Source organism: Spermophilus citellus (assembly GCF_964194105.1).
Source record: "Spermophilus citellus genome assembly, chromosome: 11".
In the NCBI taxonomy this organism is placed as follows: domain Eukaryota; kingdom Metazoa; phylum Chordata; class Mammalia; order Rodentia; family Sciuridae; genus Spermophilus; species Spermophilus citellus.
This window is the reverse complement of record NC_138192.1, coordinates 27335507-27358364: the sequence shown is the minus strand read 5'-3', so window position 1 is coordinate 27358364 and position 22858 is coordinate 27335507. Positions and strand designations below refer to the sequence as shown.

Genomic DNA, 22858 nt, shown 5'->3' with positions numbered 1-22858 from the left:
AGTATAAACAAGCATCCATTTTGTAGACTATGTAGTGCATTTCTTGTTTTTTATTGGTAATTTTGCTGTATATAATGCTCCTAGGTGTAGTGCTAAAGTGCTGTTGAATATTCTTAAGTGCAAGAAGGCTTCAGTATGCCGTAGGGAGGAAATACATGTGCTGGATAAGCTGTGAGTTACAGTGCTATTGGCTGTGAATTCAATATTAAGTGAATCAACTCTATAGATAGATAGATAGACAGGTAGATAGATAGATCTACCTGTATATCATAACTAAAGTCTAAACAGAAACATGAGTGAAATGAGGTTATGTATTGATTGACTGAACTGTTGCGACCAGAATCTTCTAGGAACTTAACCCTATATTTCCCCTAGAAGCAGTGGTTCAGGATATGCTAATTCACTGTTCACTATGATATAGTGAATGTAACTACTACAAATAACCAGAGTTGACTGTAGTTACATTTTATTTTTTTAAACTGATACAGATCAGTCCAGAGTCAGGAATCAAGTATTTAGGGAGCAGGCATGTTTTGTGTTTATTGTATGCTGGGTTCAGAGGTTTTCTGTGCTGGTCTAGTTTTCCTCTCTCTGGTTTATGGCTTTTCAATTGGGAATTCTGCCACCAGGAGGGGATCCAGCTTGGGAAGGGCAGTAGTTGGGAAAGTTAGGGAGCCTGGTGTCAGCTTGCCTGGCTTTCTCTGGTTGCTGAGTTTCTACCACAGGCGCTGAGAACTGGAGGCTGAAAGCCCATCTCAGCTGTAGGGACCCAAAACATGTGTCCCAAGCCATGTGTCCCTCTTCACCATGCTGGAATTAAAAGCAGTTCTTAATTCCCAGGGAGGACCAGGAGGTGGGTCTCCAGGCTTCTTTGATGCAGTGATACTGGCTGGGGAACTGGAGCTCCATGGAGGGAGTTCCTACGTGGATTTTATTTGTTTTGTTTTATTTATTTATTTATTTGAAAGAGTTTTGTTTTGCTTTTAATATGGAGTTTCCTTCATTGTCTCAGACCACTGGGTAAAGTAGCAGCCAGAAGAGGTTTGTAGGCAGGGAGGTTTAAAGACCCTCCTTAGCTCCTATCCCATCCCTCTTACTTCTCAAAGCCCCACCCTGTGTCGTATGAAATGCATTAAAACATGCCCATACCCAATTACATTGAACCTATGTTAATTTTGCAAAGGATTGAGTTGATGTTGAAATGTTATATTTTGTAGATATTCAATTAAATCATAGTTTTGATTTTAAAAAACATTTTCATATTCTGAAGGAATAAAATTTTTTCCACAAAGTTCAGTCTTACTTGTTTTCTGTTTCTCACTCTCTTTCACTTTCTCTTTTGTTCCTGCCTGCCTTCCTCCCTCCATCCCTCTTTGACCCCCTTCTTTTTCTCCTTCTTTCCCTCTCCCTGTTTCTTTCACGCTGGGGTGGAACACAGCCTCTGCACATGCTAGGCAAGCACTCCGCCACCGAGCCACACTGCAGCTTTCGCACGTTTTCCTGTGTTCTGTGTCTTTAGGGCAGGATTGCTGCATCAATGTGTTCTTCAGAAAAGGAAGAATTCAGATTTTCCTTAGCCCTTTGGTTGCTCATCAGTTCTGCAAACATGGTGCCTGTAATGTACCCCATGCTACACAAGTTGCTGGGCACAGAAAAATAAACCATGCAGCGTTCTTTTCTTCAAGGAGCCCATAGGCTAGACCCCTTAGATAGGTGACTTCAGTATGGTAGCAGACAGAGGGGCCTATAACTCAGCCTCGGTAGGGAGGAGGAGCTGACCTTGAAGGTGTCCTGCAGAAGATAGTCCTTGGGTCAAAACTTGAAGGATGCTTGTTTCGGAAGGTAAGGTGGGTGAGGGTGGAAGGGGCTTGAGAGAAGCTAGGGTGGAAGGTGTGGCACAGGCTTGGCAGCAGTGTGGTAGGTGTGGGGAGCTATGAGCCATCATTGCTGTCCTAGAAGCTGGAAGGATATGTGAATAGTAAATTGTGATGGTCGTATCTGAGAATCAGGGAGGAGCTGAGCGTGGAAAGCCTTTTGTGCCATCTTAGACAAGTTCCAACTCCTTCTGGCCATGTGACCTGCTTCTCATGCCTCTTGACTGCTGAATGCTTTTTGGGTTTATTTGTTATTTCTCAATACATCAGAAGTATAACCAGGTGGTGCTGGGGATGGAACCTAGGGCCTCACACATGCTAAGCAGGGGCTCTGACTCTGAGCTACACCTCCAGGCTAGACGCTGCCTTCAAAAGTTGCCCCCGTCTTTCTCATCACCACACTGAGGACCAAGCTTCCAACACATGAACCCTTGGGACACATACTTAAGCCATATCTAAACTGCAGTGCCTTTCGCCCATTAATGTGCACAGGATATTTTATTTTAGGGAGTGACACATTAACTTAACTAGTTCTCCACTGATGGATATTTAGATGGATTCTAATTTTGTTAAGTATTAGAAATATATTCAATGAAAGAAAATCTTCCTTGAATGTACATCTTTATGTATTTATCTTAAAATATTTTTGTTGTGAAAAATTTCAAGCATATACAAAAATAGAATAGGATAAGGAGATAATGAGGTTTTATATATACCTGACTCTTCAACAGTTAATGATGTTTTACTGTTGTTGTCTTCAGGGCTGGGTATTGAATGTGTACGCTACACCAGCACACTACCACTGAGCTACATGCCCAGTCCTGTCCTAGTTTTTAATCTATACTTCCATAATTGTCTTTTCTCTGCCAGAGTGTGTGAAAGCAAATACCAGTATCATATCATTTCACTTATATGTCCCTTAGTCTTTTAAGACATAATTTCACCTAAACAGAATTAACATATTTCTTAATATTATCTAATACAATGCAAATCAGGATCCAGACAAGGCCTAAATGATGCATTGCTTGAAACAGCTCCTCTAGTCTCTTCTAGTTTAAAACCTACCTCCCTTTCTTCATTTCTTATGTGATCTATTTGTTGAAGAAGCTGAGTCATTTCTCTAGTAGGTTTTCTCACCAGTTGAACTTGGCTGGTTGCCTCTTTGTGGTATCACTTAACCCGTCTTCCACAGCCCTCCCCACATAGTCTGGGAGATCTGGAGGCTCCTCCTTTCATTCATTAGGATTGGTTGGGAAGTTGAGGTGTTGTCAGCCCCTGCTGACTCCCTTCCAAAGTTCCCCATCAGTCTTCTACCTGACAGTTTTGACAGTTTTGGCATCCTGTCATTTGATGCGTTGCCTGTATTCCTTATTTTGTTAGGGTTTTCAGAATGATATTTTTTAGAAACTTTTAATTGTGAGATAATTGTATTTTACTATGAAGTTCTAAGAAATAAGAGAGATCCCTACACCCTTTGCTCACTTTCCTCCCGTGGTAATATCCTGCTTGAGTATATAGAAAGAGCCAGGGAATTGACACTAATGTGATCCATGGTGGCCATTGAGATTTCACTTTTACATATCCCTGTGTGTGTATATGTGTGTGTGTGTGTGTGTGTGTGTGTGTGTGTGTGTGTGTGTCCGTCCGTCCAAGCATGCTGGTGTGTTCAGGTGTTCTATGCAGTTTCATCACATGTATAGGCAAACATGGATAACACCACAGGCAAGGACCAAGATCTATCACGAGGATCCCTTAGGTTACCTTTTGGAGCCACAGCCATCTCCTTCCCTCCCTGTCGCTTACCCCAGGAAACACAAATCTGTTCTCCATTTCTATAATTTTGTTTTTACAAGAAAGGGAATTATACAGTATGCAACCTTTTAAGGTTGGCTTTTTTTCATTCAGCTTAATTCCCTTGAGATCCAGCCAGATGTCTGCATGTATCAATGGTTTATTTTGTTTTATTACTTAGCATTTCTAACCATTCAAATATTGAAGCAAATTTGGGTTGTTTTCAGTGTTTTGGTGTTGTATATCGATATGCTGCTAGCATTCATGTACAGATTGCCTCTTGAATAATGCCCAAGAATGGGGGTGCAGTGATGTAGGGCTAAGATCCCATATACTTAGAGGGCTGAGGCAGGAAGATCATAAGTTTGAGACCAGCCTGGGCAAACTAATGAGAGCCTGTCTCCAAATAAAAAGGGCTTGGATGTAGCTCAGTGGTAGAGTGACCCTGGGCTCAATCCCTAATACTACGTACAACAACAACAACAACAAAAACCCCCACAATTGCTGGGTTATATAATAAGCATGTTTAGTTTTGTAAGAAACTGCCATATTCTTTTTCCAGAGTGGCTGAACCATTTCGTATTTCCACCAGCAGTGAATGAGACATCAAATTTTACCAGCGTTTGGGGTTATCACTGTATTTATTTTAGTCATTCTGATATCTTTGTGAATGATGATTTTTAAATTGTTTCATTCTTTTACTACCTTTCAGTTGCAATTCTTCTATAAAGAACTCTTGTTCCTCAGTTATTTGGTGACTCTGAAATAGTCTGTAGAAGAAAGGAAGAATAACATGTTTTTTTTTTTTTTTTTGGTGTTGTTGTTATTTCTCTATCCCACTCCCTTAAGCCAGTTTTTAGAGAAAACAGATCTGTGCCCTGCCAGCCTCCAGAGTGACTAATTATCAATTTTTTTAAAGTAGCATCATGAAATCATGGATTAAAAAAAATATTTGATGTGGTTATCTTCTCAAGGTAAATTATTAGAAGAGAAGTCCTGTGAAAGGGTGGACAAACTTAAAATTTTGATATAGATTACCCCTCTCAACTCCAGAAAGATCATACCATTTTGTGCTCTTACCAATATATAAAAATATTTCTCTATATCCTTGCCAACACTGATTTGGCCCGTTTTTTATTTTTATTTTTTTTAATTTTACCAATCTGATGATAAATTGATATTTTACTGTTTCTATTGCAGCACTTAGTTAGAATTGATCTTTTCACATTATTGAATTTTTTAAAAAACTAGCCAGTTGTCTGTTAATTAACTTTACCTGTGTTTCTATTGGGATATTAGTCTTTTATTACATTTTTCTGTTGTTATGCCTATCAGTATTTTTCCTTGGTGGTTTCCTTTCTATTTGCTTGGACTCTTTCCTACCTTAAGATTATAAAAATATGTACTTATTTTTTCTAGTGCCTTTAAATATTTAAATATTATAGCTAAATTTAAATCTTGGTTCCATGGAGAGCTTATTTTTATGTAAGAAATAAGGTGCAGCATTACATTTTCCCAAATGTCTGGCCAATATCCCCATGCCAACATATTAAATAAGTTACCTTTACCCACTAACTTTGTTACTAAATCCAAGTTCGTTTACTTGGGCCACTCAAAAAGAAGCCCAGTGTTATCAGTAAGCCAGAGAAATCAAGAATATAGTGGGCCAATGCCCTAAAAATCCATCTTTTTTTTTTTTTTGTAAATAGATCTTTTATTTAATTTATTTATTTATATGCAGTGCTAAGGATCGAACCCAGGTCGTCACACATGCCAGGCAACTGCTCTACAGACTGAGCCACAACCCCAGTCCCTGAGCCTCATATTTTGAGAAAATATTTTCAGTTACAAATTGAATTTTTTGATTATAACTAATCAGTTTTTATAGTCTTCTTATGTAAATCTTTAAAACTTGTTTTTTTAAGAATTTGTTCATGTGGCTTATTTTCAAATTTTTTAAAAAAATTTTTGATTCTTTTTTTATTATTAGTTGTTCAAAACATTACAAAGCTCTTGACATATCATATTTCATACATTTGATTCAAGCAGATTATGAACTCCCATTTTTACCCTGTATACATATTGCAGATTCACATCGGTTCCACATCCACTTTTTTACATACTGCCATACTAGTGTCTGTTGTATTCTGCTGCCCTTCCTATCCTCTACTATACCCCCTCTCCTCCCCTCCCCTCTCCTCCCATCTTCTCTCTCTACCCCATCTACTGTAATTCATTTCTCTCTCTTGTTTTTTTCCCCTTTCCCCTCACTTCCTCTTATATGTAATTTTGTATAACAATGAGGGTCTCTTTCCTTTACCATGCAATTTCCCCAAAATCTTAACTCAGTGTAAATTTCAAACTCCTCCTATCCTTAGGTTTGGTGGGGTAGGGTGGAAGGAGGGCTTGTATTAGGTAAAGACTGATGACTGGAGACCTAAGGTGCCACTCCTGTGTTAAGGAACAGGGTGTTGTGAGACCTGGTGGTTGGCAATCTGTCAATCATGATGCCTCTGAAAAATCTCAAAAATATCTTAGTTACTCTCATTTTGGTGTCTTCAGCATTGAAACAGGAAGAGAAAGATTAGGGAAGTTTCGAGTAAATCAGCCTTGTACTACCAATTCTAGACAAGATTCCTTAAATGACTACCATGCATCCATGCAAAGCTGAGCAGAAGCGAACAACAGATCTGAAGGCAGAAGGGCCAGGCTTCCTTAGCCTGTTTCAGTCACCCCTTGGACACCTGGGCAGGCCCAAGTGAAGAGTCAGTGCTTTCTACAAAGGCATTCTCCAAGTCCCTGATAAGTACCCTAGGCCACTATGTCATCATAACACACACTTCAGAAGTGTTATCTACAGCAAGGCTCGTGGGAAACTAATAATTCATTGCCCCATGGTGTAGCTTCCAAAATTCGTGATTTTTAAAGTCAGCTGCAAGCAGGTGAAGCTGGAAGGTTTACCCTTGATTACAACTTGGAATGCCACTTTTATGCTTAGTTCTCTGTAATTTTGATTCTGAGTTTTCTATTGTGTTCCACTGATAGGTCTATGACTGGTCTCTTCTCACAATTTATGTTACCACAGCTTGATTTTCCATTAACATTTTGTTACTGGAATTTATGAAATTTTGAAAATTATATGAACTTATTCTTGTATGTCAGTTGCTTTATAATGTTTAATTTTGTTGTTTTTTTTGTTTGGTTTTGCAGTGCTAGGGATCAAACCCAAGGCCCTGCAAGTACTAGACAAATGCTCCACCAGTGAGAGACGTCCCTAGACACTGTGACATGTTCTAATATTTGATTGCTTGTCTCTTTTCTTATTTTATGACTTTGCTGGCAGAGCTCACAGAATGATCCAAGTGGATTTGAAAATATTTGTAAAGTTCTCCAAATACCTTCTATATTTCATTTAAGGAGGACTGATTTTATAATTTTAAACTCTCATGGTTAAGAATGTAGTCTTTCATTCATTTAAGTCATCTTTTGTGTCCTTGAGTACTTTTTATTACCTTATTTCTAAGTTTATTATTGTTAGTTTCTCTGTCCCTTTGTTTGAGGAATGACTTTTAAACTTGATCAGATTCAATTTTTTTTTTAATGAGGTCATACCTTCTGGGAAAAATGTCAGACTTTATTATCTGTAATATTAGCTTTCTAAGCTGCTCCCTAAGCCGACAAGCTCTATTTCCCACTGTCCTTAAGGCAAATTCAGACATAGTTTCCTTCTGATAGTCACTATTGTTTAGTTACTAAGTATAAATTACAACAAATTTCTGAGGAAGACATAATACATTGTTGATCAAAATTAAAGGCTAATTCAAATTTGGAATTTTAAATTGAAAACTTCAGTTATTTCATTACACCATTCAGGCAACTTTTTATTAAGTGGCAAGATGAACCTACAATTATAAAAGATTTTCATAAGGCATATGTCTTCTAGCCTGCCAGTTTTCTTGGTTGGACTATTTATAGGATCTATTTCATTATACCTGGGAATTGTTATCTTTTTCTGCTTGTAGAGCTGTCTTAATGCTCAAACCTGTTTTATCCAAAGTACAATAGTAAAGATAAAAGCAGCTACTACTTACTGAGATTGTCCTATGTGCTAGGCTCTCCATCTTACATATTTAATATATGTTAATTTCTTTAAATCACTGAACAGCTTTCTAAGGATTTCTTATGTTGCAGATAGGAGGTGAATTGATAGTGAACTTAAATCTATGAGGCTTCAACTCATCAAGGTCTCAGATTACATTACAGACTCCTGCCGTTGTGGGTGTATGCAGATGTACACATGCGCCTGCATTTTGGAGGACTTTTGTTGTTTGGAGGGGTAAGCAGAGAGAGAAGTGATCATAGTTTCAGCAAACTTGAAGGCACTGCTTCTAAAACACAGAAGACTTTTATAATACACCATCTCATTCTCAAGAACTATTCTTCATTAAGGATTATGTTCTGCAAGTACTAGACAAATGCTATACCTCATTATGTTTTAAACTTCTATTTTGTAGATGTTTAGTGAACTGCTATTATTTGGTAGATTCTAGGATCAGTTTTCTGGGGAGTATTATAAACTAGGATTAATAAGAATAATATAAATATTGGAATTATCAAAAGATTTGTTAAGGTTATCAACGACAAGACAAGATTATAAGGTGAGTCATTATTTTAGGGGGAAATATTTTCAGATCCTTTAAAACTACTCAATTATAAATAATATGTTAATTATAATTACAGATTTTTAAAATTCATTCAAACAGCAGAACCTTTTGCTATATATATATATATATATATATATATATATATATATATATATATATATATTCTCTCTTACTTAGTAAAGTAGCATTTTGTGATTCAGAGAAACTTTCCAGGCAAATCAATTGGCTTGTTTGTGTATGTTATAAAATACGTGAGAAACACTAAAAGGCATAAAGATAATATCCTATCCTTATATCTAACATATTATTGAAGGCATAGAATTTTACCAGTATAACTGAAGTCCCTCTGTACTGCTCTTCAAGTGCCTGATTCTTCCTCTGCCTCAGAAATAACTTATTATCTATTTTAAAACATAATAACCATTTTTGGACCTTGTAAATGATAGTATAAGCTAATTGTTCTGCAATTTGCTTTTTTTCATTCAATATGATATTTTTGAGATCCACCCATGTTGACATGTGTAGTTCTAGTCTGTTCATTTTTACTGCTGGTAATATTATGATCTATAAGCATGTCATTATTTACTTATACATTCTTCTCCTGATGGACAGGTAGTTGTTTCCAGTTTTTGCACTTAATAAAACATGCTGTTATCAATGCTGTCTTATAGGTCTCCCTGTGCTTATATGTGAGAGATTCCATAGAGTACTTTTCTATGAATGAAATTGCTGAATCAAAAGGTAGGTGTATTTTCATGTTTGCTAAACATTGTCAAGTTGTCACCAAGGGTAGTACCCATTAAGATCCCCACCTTTGCCAATTAGGTCTCTCATTGTTCTATACCCTTACCAACACTAGGTATTGTTGAAGTTTAATTTGCCATTGAGTGATATCTTATTGTTTTGAATCTTCTTGATTATTGTTGAGGTTGACCTTTTCTTCTTGTGTTTATTAATAATATAGATATTTCATCCTATTATGTTTTTCCTCCATATCTGTGGGTTCTACATCGGTGGCTTCAATCAACCACAGATAGAAAACCTTTGGGAAAAAAATGCATCTGTACTGAATATGCAGACTTTTTTTTTTTTTCCCCAGAACTGGGGATAGAACCCAGGGCCTTCCATATGCTAGGTAAATTCTCTATCACTGAGCTCCATCCCCACTCCTTTTTACTGTTTTATTTTCTGTTTTTATTTTTTGTCTCACTAAGTTGTTAAGGCTGTCCCCAAACTTGAAATCCTCCTGCCTCAGCCTCCCAAATAGCTGGGATTATGGGCAATCCCCACTGTGCCCAACTATGTAGACTTTATTTTCCATGTCATTATACCCCAAACAATACAACACAACAACTGTTTACATAGCATTTATGTTGTATTAGACACTATAAATAATTTAGAGATGACTTAAAGTATACAGTATAATATGCAAATACTATGTCATTTTATATAAGGGACTTCAGTATCTTGACATTTTGGGATCCATGGGGGGCGAAGAGTCCTGGAATCAGTCCCCTGAGGACACCAAGGGATGACTGGACTTATTGGACTTATTGTATATAATGGTTGAAAGTGATGTGCAAATTTGAAAGTAGCATAGATAGATAGAACTATACCATATTATTATCCTTGAAATATTGGCAGTTTTGCACATTTTTTGGAAGACATAATTTGGGGTGGTTTCTTGATTGTATATTTTTAAAAAGCATGTACTTTGGATTGATGCTTGAATCACACACAGCGCTATTATTTATCACTATATGACCTTCAACTATTTATGTAATCTGAGTATCTACCTCTTCATCTTTTAAATGGGTGTATCTTATGATTTGATGACAAAATTAGATGTCATTAACACCTAGCACATAGGATTAGTACATAGTTTTAGGATGAAATATACATACTCAGTTTCAATATTATGAAAGATGGGTGATATCATGGTATAAATGTGGATCAGTCCTGATATTTGGAAGCATGTGTTGATAGTTGACTCTAATATAAATGTACTTTAATCTCAATCAAGGAGACCATTGGCACAGAAAATCCAGAACTATCAAGTGTCTGCATAGGACTGTCTTAGTTCTCCCTGTATATCCTGCTCATCTTCTGTGCCCTGTCAGAAGGCAGTGATAGAGCTATATGGGACCACCCATAATGGTGGGTGGGCACAACCTCAGGCCCCTTCTGTGTGCCCCGAAATCTGGCTCTATTTGGGAACCCAGTCAATAACCATACAGCATGGGATAGGTGGGCCGTGTGCCAGAGAGCTGATGACGGCAATGCGGACTGGTCAGTCGTAGATACTGTGAGTTGATTTCATTTGGATTGTTCTGTTGCCTCTTGCCACAGGAATTTCTTCACATGGCTGCTGAGGAAGTGACCGTTACAGTGCGCCTCATTCGTTCATTTGAGCACCGCAATTTCAAGCCCATAGTGTATCATGGAGTTAATTTGGATCAAACCGTAAGGGACTTTATAGTATTTCTAAAGCAAGGTATGAGACAGTAGAGTCATTTTACTTTACTGGTGGTTTGAAAATATAGCTGGCTGTGACATTAATGGTAATCTTTTTAAAACGCAGAGGTAATTGGAAGATATTAATCTAGGTTCTGAGCCAGGTGCTAGGCTGGCTCCTGTTCTGAGCTTTGGCATCAGCCTGCCCCAAGATTTCTTAATAAGCTACGTGTATGTCCTCACCACAGATTGTTACCATCATGCTTGACTTAAAAAAAAAAATTAAGATCTGTGTTTTGTCTTCCTTCCTTCCTTCCTTCCTTCCTTCCTTCCTTCCTTCCTTCCTTCTTTCTTTCTTTCTTTCTTTCTTTCTTTCTTTCTTTTTCACCTGCAACACCAACTTTATTTTTAAATCTGAAAGTGTCTTGGGAGAGTTTTACAAAAAAATCAACAGAAACGAGTTATGAAAATATTTGACCAACTTTATTCTTTGGTTATTTCTTATTGTGGCTCTGTAAGGACAGACTGTTCCTGAAGCTCCAGCTAAAGCAGGAAGGGAAAAAAAAATCAGTCCAAGTATAAACCATTTAACCAACTGGGTGTTTATCACCTGTTGAAAACATAGAGCAGGCCCTAGGGCCTATAAAACCAGCCCCACTCCCAACCACAAGGTTGAAAGTCTTAATGAGGCAGAACATTAAGACTCCTTTATAAATATGAAAATAGATTAATCAACTGGAAAAGTTCTTTAAATGGGTTAGCTAAGAGCCATGACCACCATGCTGCCTTGCCCTCCCCTTGCATAGAAACGTAGTGATGTGGTCTGACCATGCAGTAAGTACAAACAGCAATTATTCAAGTGTCTTAGACATACTGGTAAGAAGCACCCCAGTCTTCAGCCCTTTATCACTTCCTGGTCAGCTCCAAGTTCCATCCAGTAGCTTATATGCCCCCCAAAAAAGGCAACATAGATTTGGGATGGTAGAAGAACTAGGGTAATACCACCTGTCAGCTCAACCCAGAACTAAGAGTTCTCTGGTCCTGTCTGGGGAAGTATACTTGGGTCAGGTAGGAACTAGAGCTCCTTGCTTAACATCACCAGTTGGCCCTAACTAGGAAGGCCTTTCGCTGCTGCCTTCCCTCTCATGCAACCATTGGGTAAATAGGAACCCAAAAGTTTAGCCTGCCTTGACCTGCTCTCCAGGCCCCAGGGAAGAGTGGAGGATGTGCACCAAGGGGTCCCTATGGCTTTAGTTGTCATCCCCAAGGTAAGACAGGGGCTAAACCTCCTTACCCATCCTGTTCTCCCTGGACTTGCAGTCCTATGCCTGAGATAGATTAGGGGACTGCAGCCAAGTTTCTTGGCTTGCCTTCTTCTATCTCCATTTCCTCAGAGACACTTCTGCAACATGGGCTTGTCTCCTGGGGCTTGGGCCCCAAACCTTTTTCTTCCTGGGGAGTAGAGCAGTCCATGGCCTCATGGGCTGCAGCAGCTGCCCGGAATGGTGGGATCTCTCTTACCCTGTACTTGAGACTACTGAGTCATGGTGGGGGCCCATCAGATAGTGATTCTTCATGGCACACAAATGGACAAGCCTCCTGATGCAAGAACTCTGGTGAACATGGCAAAGAACGCCATCGGCAAGCAGGTGGGGCCCAGGGCTCCTGCCAGTCAGCTAGGGGTGTAGTTCTAGGCCCTGGTGCATCCAGGTCAAATACCAGGGAGATCACAGACTTGCTGGGTAGGTCAAAGAGCTTGATCTTGCTGCCCTTGAGGTCCTGATGAGCACTGAAAGGATTGACTTTGGGGGTAGGGGTAGCACCATCTCTTGGTGGCCAGTAGTAAGGGTCCAAGACACTCACTGTACCTGGGGGTTTATGAGAAAAGATGTCTGACTGGCTTCCAGACAGCCAAATAGTACGTCTTGTACGTGGTGACTTGTGGGGGATCTTGTCATCCAGTGAGCTCAGCCTCTTTCCTGAAGGCACTTTCTCTAAGGGTCCCTTTGCTGTGGGTTGCAGCTTCTTGTCCCTCTCCAGCTCTTCTTCTAGTAGGCAGTTCATAATTTCCTTCAGGGTCTTCTCAATGTCATAAAGGATGGATGCAGTTTGGGGTCCATCTCTGTGCGGGGAAGATAGTCTGGATCAGCCTGGATGTGGGCGATGATTTCGCAGAGGATGATACCATAAGAGAACACGTCTGCCTTCTCATTATAGGGCTCATCTTGGAGAACCTCAGGTGCCATCCAGAAGGGTGAGCCCACCATAGTCAGCTTCTCATTTCCCTTGCTGGCATCAGGAATCTTCTCAGCTAGGCCAAAGTCAGCCACTACTACAGAATAACCATTCTCATCTCTCTTTATCAGGGAATTCTTTGATGTGAGGTCCCGATGGAAAATGCCTTTGAAGTGAAGGTAGCTGAGGCCCACTGCTATGTTATAGGCCAGTTTCATCCTCACAGTCCAGGGCAAATGCAAGTTACTATCTAGCAACTGTTCCAGGTTCCCAGAATTGATATACTCTGTAAGTGCATGCAACTTTCCTTCATGTACACATACACCCAAATACCTAAGAATGTTGGGGTGGGAAAGTCTATTCATGAGCTGTACTTCTTTCAGCATATTTGCCCGGTTACTGCTTAATGTGTTCATCTTGAGAGCCATCACCTGACCAGAAGAAGCTTGGTGGCGCACCTTGAACACTTCAGAAAAGAAACCAGCCCCTATTTTGTTATAGGTGAAGTCATCCAAACGAGTCAGTCTGGAAATGGCACTTATAAGAGCTCTGTATGAGGATGGCCAAACTCTTCCCACCTGAGTCATGTTTCTATCCCCTCCACCACCACCTTCAAACTCTTCAAGATGTTCCACACGTTGGGGAAATCCTGCAATTGAATTCCATTTGCTCCTATACATAGTCTCAATAATCACTTTCTTTTATTAAGAAAGAACTCCATACATAGTATTTATTGAATTTTACTTCTCTTCCACTGAGGCAGACTGAGCAGCCGAAGGGTACTTGCACAGGCAGGAGGGGGAGGCAGCGTCCAAGACAGAGCATAGTAGTCCTCATAACTCTGTTGTGGCAGCGGCTAAGCCCAAAGAGGCAGTGGGGGTCCTTCGCGCAGTTGCAGGTGATTATGATTCCGCTAGACTAGTAGCAGCGGAGGTCGAGAAGGCTACAGCCATGGCCCCGCAGTCAGGGCATCTACCCGCGCCTATTTGGTGGGACCAGGATGACCCAAAAAGCGAGACCCATAGGGCAGCTGGAAGCTCCACTGAGCTCTTCCAAGATCTGTGTTTTCTTACAATGGACTTATGACTCTGGAGGTTGATTAACAAGGAAGGGTTGTGTGGCTAATTGTTATCAGCTGAGCACACAGGGCCAAGTTGGGGAGGGTGGCAGGAAGGTAGCAGAGGCCTGTACAGCCAGATCATGCCGCTGTCAGTCATTGAAGTCACAGAAATGGTGACCATTCTGATGGAAGTGGTTTATCATTTCGAACTTCAAATTGGCATAAAATTAGTCTTCATTTTGATAGGTCTTTGATGGGTTTCTCATCTCTGATTTTCACTATTGAATCATCAACATTTGATAAAATAGTTAGCATAAGCTTTTATTATTTTAACTGAAGCATCATTAATATATAGTGCAATTGATACACCTCACTGTATGGTTCCTAGGGTTGACAAAAGTATCACTTTATATGCACCTTAGTTTCTTTAATTTGATATGATTTCAGATTCACAGAAAAATTGCAAGAACAGGGCAGAGCAGCCCTGGCTGCTCTTGATGCAGAATACAATACTGTTAATATAGGTTATATACAACAGGGTTACAGTGTTTTTTAACTCTACTTCTTTTTCCTTTTCTCCTTATTCTCTCACCCTCCTTACCAGCCCGATTCCTTATTTTTTTTTCTTTCTGAACCATTGTATTAGTTAGGTTTTCCTGACATGAACAACTTAGAGGAGGAAAACTTTATTTTGGCTCATGGTTTCGGAGTTTTCAGTTCATGGCCAACTGAATGGAGGCAGGACATCATGGTGGAAGAGGATCGTAGAGGAAGGCTGCTCAGCTTCTGGCAGCTATAAAACAGACAGTGAGAAAGAGGGAGGAAGGGGCCAGACAATAAGTTACAGTCTTTGGGGATATGCCCACAGTGACCCACCTTCTCTAGCCACAACCCACCTCCCCACAGTTACCATCCATCACAGTAGCTCTTTCAAATTATTAATCCACCAAGTGGATTAATCCACTCTATAGGTGACAAATCTCATAATCTAATCATTTGACATCTGAACAGGAGCACAGGAGCTGCTAAGATACCTCATGTCCAAACCACGACAACCATGTAGAAGTACACTGCTGACATAATTCCCCCTTACCCCTCAATATTTCACTATGTATTTCCTAAACAAGGAATTCCCTTTCTCTTATGTTACCACAGTACAATGATCAAACTGAGGAACTTGATATTGAGACGGTACTCTTTGATCTCCAGGCCTTGTTGAGATTTCATTTGTCTCAATAGGGTCTTGTGTGACAAAGGTCATACATTGCATTCAGTTCCTTTGATTCAGAATACTTCTGGAGTCTTCCTTGTGTTTCATCACTTGGACAGTTTTGTACAGCACAGGCTGTTCTACAGTGCTAAGAGCCATAGCCCAGTAGGAATGACACATGGCATTTTTGGTTGAAAGGTGATGCCAGCAAGCCATTGAGATGATAATGATTATGTTAAGATGTGCATTCAATTGGATATTAGACCCCTGCTGTCCGCCTTGGCCTGCTACTTTGGAGCTCTCACAGGACTCCCGGAGAGTTCCCATTGGTTGGGGAAGTGTGGTAGGAGGGATTTCCGGAGGAGGGATTTCCGGTTGGTGTGGTGTGGCCTGGGAGAAGGCCGGGTACGTGGCGTTTGCGGAAGTTTTGGAAATAAAGTTTGGTCCTGCTTGAGTGGCTCATGATTTTGTGCCCAGCCAGACTGCGGCACTTCAGCACACTCTGCAGTTGGGTGTCTAATCTTTTCCATAGTTTATAAAACCTTTCAGCAGGAAGAGCAGAGAAGTCTTCTCAGGGCGTCACACCAGGATGAGTACCACTGATCAGGCAGTGGTCACCAACCAATTGGTTAAGTTGGTGTCTGCCAGGTTTTTTCACTGTAATTGTCATTGAAAAGTAACTTGTAGGGAAGTAGCCTGAGACCAGATGAATATCCTCTTACTTCTCAAACTTTCATCTGCCATGTTGGCTTTCTTTGATGATTCTTGCGTGACTTAATCATGATGATGATGATTGATAGCTGGTGACTTTTCCAATTTCAACCTTACTTTTACATATACTAATTGGCTATCTACAGCAAGGAAGAGCTTTGTATGTCCCCTACCTCTTTTATTTAATCATAAATAAAAGAAAGAAGATTAGATTGATCTGTAACAGAAGGAAAACCTAAATAAGCCCCCCCCCCCCGCCCCGGTTTCACTTGGTTTTATTTGACTTTAAAACTCAAATAAGTTTAAATGGAGTTCATGTACCCGAGCAATATATTAGTAGACCCCACTAGTAATAGATGTGGATGACACCTCTGGATGGGTGGATTATGAGATGTGGTTGTCTACATTACTTTCAGGGACTTGAAGGTTGCTTTTTTTTTTTTGGACCAGGGATTATACCCAGGGGTGCTTAACCACTGAATCACATCCTAAGCCTTTTTAATTTTTTTTACTTAGAGACAGGGTCTCATTGAGTTGCTTAGTGCCTCACTTTTGCTGAGGCTGGCTTTGAACTTGCGATCCTCCTGCCTTAGCCTCCCGAGCTGCTAGGATGCAGGCGTGTGCCAACACACCCTGCAAAGGCGGCTTTTTTTGCTGAAAGCAGTGACTCTTCCCTTGGGCTTGAGCGGGCGTCCAGTGGGGAACAAAAGCAGAATGAAAAGCTTGGAATCTCTGCTTGATGTTGTCTTTGTCCTCTTTGCTGCCTTAACCCAGATTTCTGTTCAACCCTGCCTGCAGACAGGTTAGTCATTTAGGGAACATTTGTATGGAATTGGTAGTACAAGATTGATTTTTACCCTAAATTTACCTAATCTTTCTCCTCCCACTTCAAGCTGAAGACACCGAGATAAAAGCAAAATGTTTTAAGATTTGCAGGGCATCGTGACCCTGTGGTTAGGTATGTTCCAACTGCCAGGCGTTACAGTGTCCAGTTCCATCCATCCATGGCAATGGTACCTTGAAGTCTTCAGTCATCAGCCCTTCCCTGACCTGAGCCCCCTTCTTTCCTCCAGGCCCAAGGATGGAAGGAGCTTGAAACTTAGGCTAAGATGGGTCTTTCCCTAGGGTGCTGCCTGTTTTGCTGGCATTCTGCATACATCTTTCTTCTTGCCCTTCAGAAGCCTGTCCATGATTTGTTGAGTCCTTTTAGAATGGTGAGTAAACAGACCTGGGTTGCAGAACAGGTCTACTTTGTAGTGATTTTTAAAGGATTTTATAGAAAGGACATAATTACTTATAAGACAACTTTACTGACTTACATAGAGAGTATAAATGTTTTTGCCGTGTTCTTAGGGGAGAATCAACAGTTGTTACTAAGAGGTAATGTTGTAGGGGAGAAAAAATAATTTTTTCTCAACCCTCGTAAGTTCTTAGATGGAAAGGATACTTTTAACAAAATACAGATTAATAAGCAAAAGTTTATTAAAAAGTAGATTTTATACATGCACTGCAGATGCCCAGGGAGTGAGTCATTCTGAAAGAGAAGGCTTTGAATTCTAGCTCATATAGCATCTTCATCAAAGAAGAGTAAGTTTTTAAAGAAGTGACACAAATAAAAAGGACTTTGAATCCTTGGGGGTGGCAGCTTTGGGGAGGGAGCAGGTTAAAGCTAGTTTTCTAATGTGGATCCCGTCTAGTGCCATCTGCAGACTAGTAAGGGTTAAAGTTGTCTTCAGTAGCTGCACTTTGTTCTCCCTAGTAGAGAGGGAAAGAGGGATATCCTTTGCCTTTGTAAATCTGTGTAAATCCTACTTTTAGATAAATTGAGGAAAAGCAGAGAGCATTTTTGCATCTGCTTCTTAATTGAGCCTATAGCTCAAAACGATCCTTATGCCAAAGAGGCACATTTTGAGGTGGCATGTTCTGGTCCCCCACGAGTCGATTACAAAGCGTGCTGCTTTTGAGAGTTCTTCACCCAACATGTTCAGGTTTTGAACTAAAAACGAGTCCCTACCTTTTTGTTTCATAATCTTTCCAAGTACTGAGAGTTACGATGTTTCTTGATATTGATACAGCAAGTGCTGTGATGTTCTTGGTACAAGCAGAATAGGTTCCTCTTGAAATCCTTGAGAAGAAAATGTAATTTCCAAGCTGCTGCAAGGTTTTGGGGGAAGTTGTGGAGCCCCCACCTGCTGGGAGGGGCCACAGAACGCCTCCCCAGCAGAGCCGTGGTACCCAGCCCCACTGGATGCTCAGGCCTGCCGCTTAGGTCTTTCACCTGAGTGAGCAGGAGTGTAACCACTGCTTGTTTCAGTTGTGCACCTGGGGAAGTGTATTCCACTGACTGTCAAAGGCCAACTTTTAGGGGTACAGATTCCTAAGCTGTGAGGTCTGTGCCCAAGCTTATCTCTGTCATCTGATTTGAGGTCCTGTGGAATTCAGAAAAGTTGACAGGCCACATATTTGCAAATGGATTGACAGTGAGACATTTTGGAAACTGTAAAATGATAGCTAACACTGCTGGGTCAGGTACTGGGCCAAGAATTTTACCAGGGTTTTCTCATTCATCCTCACAGTGTCCCTTTAGAGTAAGAATTGTCATTATCCCCATTTTATCTATGAAGAAACTGAGGAACAGAAAGACCAAGAAACTGGCCTGAGATTATGTGGCTAGTGAAAGGCAAAGCTGCAAATCAGCCCAGGCAGTTTAATTATGAAATATGTGCTCTTAAGCACTATCCCAAATTGCCTCTGTATTCTCTTGTGTGTCACTTGCTTAAGTAGGATCTTTGAAATAAGTAGATTCACTTGGTGTCAAAAGTGTCTTTGAATTTTGTTAATCTTGATCCAGGATTTTGAACACTGAAAGATGGAAGGTTGGTTTGACACTGTGGCATAGTGAATTTTGCCCACAGACAGAAATGGTCACTGTGATGAGTGATCTTTTGGGGTTATTTTAGAAGCCTTACTCATTTTTCTCCCTGTTCTTTGCTTACCCTAGTCCCTTCTGTCATCTGTGGCTTAACCTAGTTAACTGCCACAGTCTGTCTGTATTTGCCCTGCAGCCAAGGAGTGCTGGTTAAATTTGATTGACTCTCTGTTGAGAACCACTGGACTTAAAAGCATCATGCCATTAAACATGGAGTTGTATAGATACAATAAGTGTGTGTATTTATAAGTAAATATAAACATATAGGCTGTATTTAGATAAGTATAATAAGTAAATATAATAAACCTATTGTTGACAAAGAAGGAATAGATGAATCAGATATTTTGATTACAGAGGTACCATAATATATTACCTTGAAAAGATGACTAATTTTCTAGATTCAGAATAGTATACGAACCATTTATCTAGCTAGAAGACATTTTCATTGTTCTTTGATTTGGAAGTATTTCAGTGCTTTGTCACGCTTCAGGTCTTACTTCTGAATGTCAAGTCATCTCACCTATGAAAAAAGAGTGCCCCAAGGAGCTGTCCAGCCCTCTGGCTTCCATTGCTCTCTGTCATCCTCTCCCTCCTGTGGCTTGTTGCTTTGTAAAGCAGTCTGTTCTATTGGGGAAATGCTAAATGGTTTGATTTTCTTTTTACCTTTTTACCTTTCATATTTCTTCCTGTCTTATGCCTCCCAGTTTCCTCTATTATTAACAGTGTATGTTAGTATGCTGTGTTTGTTCCAATTAATGAACCAATATTGACACATTATCATTAGCTAAAGTCCATAGTTTATTTGGATTTCTTTAGTTTTTACCTAATGTTCTTTTTTCCGTTGCAGAATCCCATATTCCATTTGATTTTCATGACTCCTTAGGTTCTTCTTGGCTGTGACATTTACTCAGACTTCCCTTGTTTTTGATGATTTTTTGACGATTTTGAGGAGTACTGGTCAGGTATGTTGTAGGATGCTCCTTCATTTGGAATATTTTTTATGTTTGTCTCCTGATTATGATGGAGTTGTCTGTTTTTGAGAGTAAGATAAGAAAGATAAGTGTGGCTTTAGACTTATCAGAGCACATACATTTCATTTAAATTGCCCTTGAGCCTACTGTCTAGGAACAAGGGTGTGTACTTCCACATGACTTGTGGTTGGAGATGTTGCCCTTGATCTCCTGGCTGAAGGAGTGCTAGGTTTTGCCACAGTAGTTCCCCCCCCTCCTACTTTATACCATGCTCTTCAGAAGCAAAGCAAATCATGTGCATAGTCCACAGTTAAAGAGTGAAAGGTTTTGCTTCCTTCCTTTAGGGTGGGACATCTACATAATTCTTCTGCATGGAGGATTTTATTTGCTGTTCATTTTTTAATATGCTTGAATTGCTCTAGTTTTGGCCATTGGGAGTTCTTTCAGTTGGCTCCTGTGCTGTTCTGACATGTACCACCCATTTGACATATGCTGTGTGTGTGCATGTGTGCACCATGTCCTTCCTTTCTGGTAGGACAGGATACTCCAGGTTTATCTGGGGGTTTTCACCATTTTTTACTGGTGCATTACAATTGTGCTTAATGGTGGGATTGGTTGTTACATATCCATACATGCACAAAATGTGACAGTATAATTTGGCCAATGTCACTCCCCTTCCTACCAAACCCCTTTCTTCTATTCTAATAAGCTCCTTTGATTTTCATGAGATTCCCGCCCCCCCCCCACCTTTCTTTTTCCTCACTAACTTCCACATTTGAGAGAAAACATACAATCCATGATCTTGTTTGGCTTATTTCACTTAACATAATAGTCTCAAGTTCCATTCATTTTCCTGCAAATGACATAAAGAAAAATAAAATTATGCTATTGTGTATATATACCGTTTCCATTGATGGACATGTAGGCCGGTTCCACAAGTTTGGCTATAGTGAATTGTGCTGCTATAACCATAGGTGTACATGAATCACTATAGCCTTGCTGACTTTAATTCTTTACGATAAACATCGAGAAGTAGTGTAGCTGGCTCATGTGGTGGTTCCATGCCTAGTCTTTTGAGGAACCTCCATACTGCTTTCCATAGTGGTTATACTAATTTACAGTCCCACCAACAGTGTAAAAGCGTTCTTTTTTTCTCCACATCCTCTCCAGCATTTATTATTGTTTGTATTCCTCCTGATAACTGTCCGGGCTTATTTGCTTTTTTCTCCCTGTCCTAGACAGTGTGGCTAACCACTTACCTTCTTGGGACCTTGTGCTCTCAATTTTCAGTTGAAGTGATTAAATTATATTAATTTGTTCATGAGTATTTCTGATTGCCTGTGATGTGCCGGGCAATATTTGAGGTCATGACAGCATGATGAAGAGAAAAAACTGTAGTCCTTGCCTTCACGGGATCAGTATTTGTTAATCTGTTCTGTGTTGGACACTGTCCTAGGTTTTGAGAATTTAGAATTAGTAGAGAATAGAGACAACGATAGGTAAGTAGACAAAATGACAACTGTAAAAAAAATGTCACAAAGGCAACAACATGGGAGGATACCGCTCCTCTAGGCAGTGTTATTGGGAGAAGCCTCTCTCTGGAGGCGACACTGAAGCTGAGGTCTAAGGGAAGAAAGAGAAAAGGAGCTCTTGTGTGTCCCGGCATTGCCTCTCTCAAGTTCTAATGATAGTAGCTTCATGCAGCCATTTGCTCTTCACCTCTCCCCCTTCTTCAGGGCTTTTCATGATCAAATCCAGGGACTCTGAATGGCAGAACATAAATAGATTTACTGTTCCTTTCTGATGTTTAATGAATACTTCTTTTCTGTGGCCTATGATTCTTAAGCGAGTAGGAACAAGAGGGATTAAATGAAGTATTTATGCACTCTGACAAGTCTAAACCAGAGGTTTCCCCTCATAGGTGTCTGCCAGGCAAATGCTGTCTCCAGAGCAGTTTCCTTTGGATACTGGGGAATGAACCCAATGTAAGCCAGGCAAACACTCTACCACTGAGCTACATCTCCAGCCCTGGCCTGTTGTGTTTTAAATATTGGGAAATTTCACCTACTCCCCCTCCCCCCAGACTTTTAGAGTTTCCATTGATACAGACGGGGTCCTGTGGCTGTAGCACTGTGATCAGTCAGAACTGGAAGACGGCGCCCCCTTCTGCTGGGATACGCGACTCAGATCTTGCAGCTCCCTCTTGCTGGCCTGCTTTCCTCACTTTGTCCTAGCAGCATTGCCTCCATATTGGAATGTTGTGTTAGCCCTTGAAGATAGAGGCTTGCTAAAACTTAATGGCTCACCACTAACGTCACAGAACACAGAGCCAATATAAACACTGCCTTCAAGCGGTCTACGTTCTTACGTATAGGTGGCAGGAAGCAGATGGTCTATTAATGTATAACTCACAGTGGCTATCTGTACTAACAAGAAACAGCTACAGAAACCTCAGGAAGTCTGGTCTCAACCAGAGGGGCCTGTGACCTGCAAATTTTAAAATAATTTTTTTTTTTTTTTTTAGAATAAAGTCTCCTCCTTTCTCAATACCATATCTCTAGACTGGTTTGGCCTGTGTGTGGCAAGCAGACTAATTTGGGTCCAGTGATATAGTTACCTATCTGGTCCTGTGAATATATTCAACTAAAAGATGTTTCAGAAGGATTTTGTTTTGTGTTTAAACATCTTCTGCATATGGATAGCCAGTTTTCCCAGCACCATTTATGAGGGACTATCCTTTTCTCAATGTGTATTCTTGGCACCTTTCTCAAAAATCAGTTGGTTGTAAGTGCCTGGATTTATTTCTAGGCTATTTTGTTCCATTGGTCTTTGTGTCTGTTTTTGTGCTAGTGCCATGCTCTTTGGATTACTATAGCTTTGTGGTATATTTTAAAATCAGGGAATGTGATGTCTCCAGTTTTGTTCTTTTTGCTCAAGATTACTTTGGTTATTTGGGGGC

The 22858-nt window shown here is 40.2% G+C and overlaps 2 protein-coding genes across 8 annotated transcripts in view; one reads left to right on the top strand and one right to left on the bottom strand.

The window, feature by feature from the left end:
• Positions 1–22858, top strand: part of LOC308630591 (UPF0538 protein C2orf76 homolog) — a gene marked incomplete at its 5' end in the record, with an annotated part of 90612 nt that overhangs the window by 18498 nt on the left and 49256 nt on the right. For 4 of the 7 annotated variants that reach the window (XM_081260791.1, XM_081260792.1, XM_081260796.1 and 1 more), the window contains 2 exons: positions 9001–9070; positions 10679–10823. In XM_081260791.1, coding sequence (XP_081116917.1) covers positions 9050–9070; positions 10679–10823 — 166 coding nt within the window. The remainder of the gene's footprint in view (positions 1–9000; positions 9071–10678; positions 10824–22858) is intronic. The other 3 variants (XM_081260790.1, XM_081260794.1, XM_081260793.1) reach the window with 1 other exon arrangement.
• On the bottom strand, positions 11348–13783 carry LOC308630875 (dual specificity testis-specific protein kinase 2-like). The gene is given in 2 exon segments (XM_081261677.1): positions 11348–12876; positions 12879–13783. Coding segments are annotated over 2 exon segments (1371 nt in total). The 5' UTR covers positions 13699–13783; the 3' UTR covers positions 11348–12325.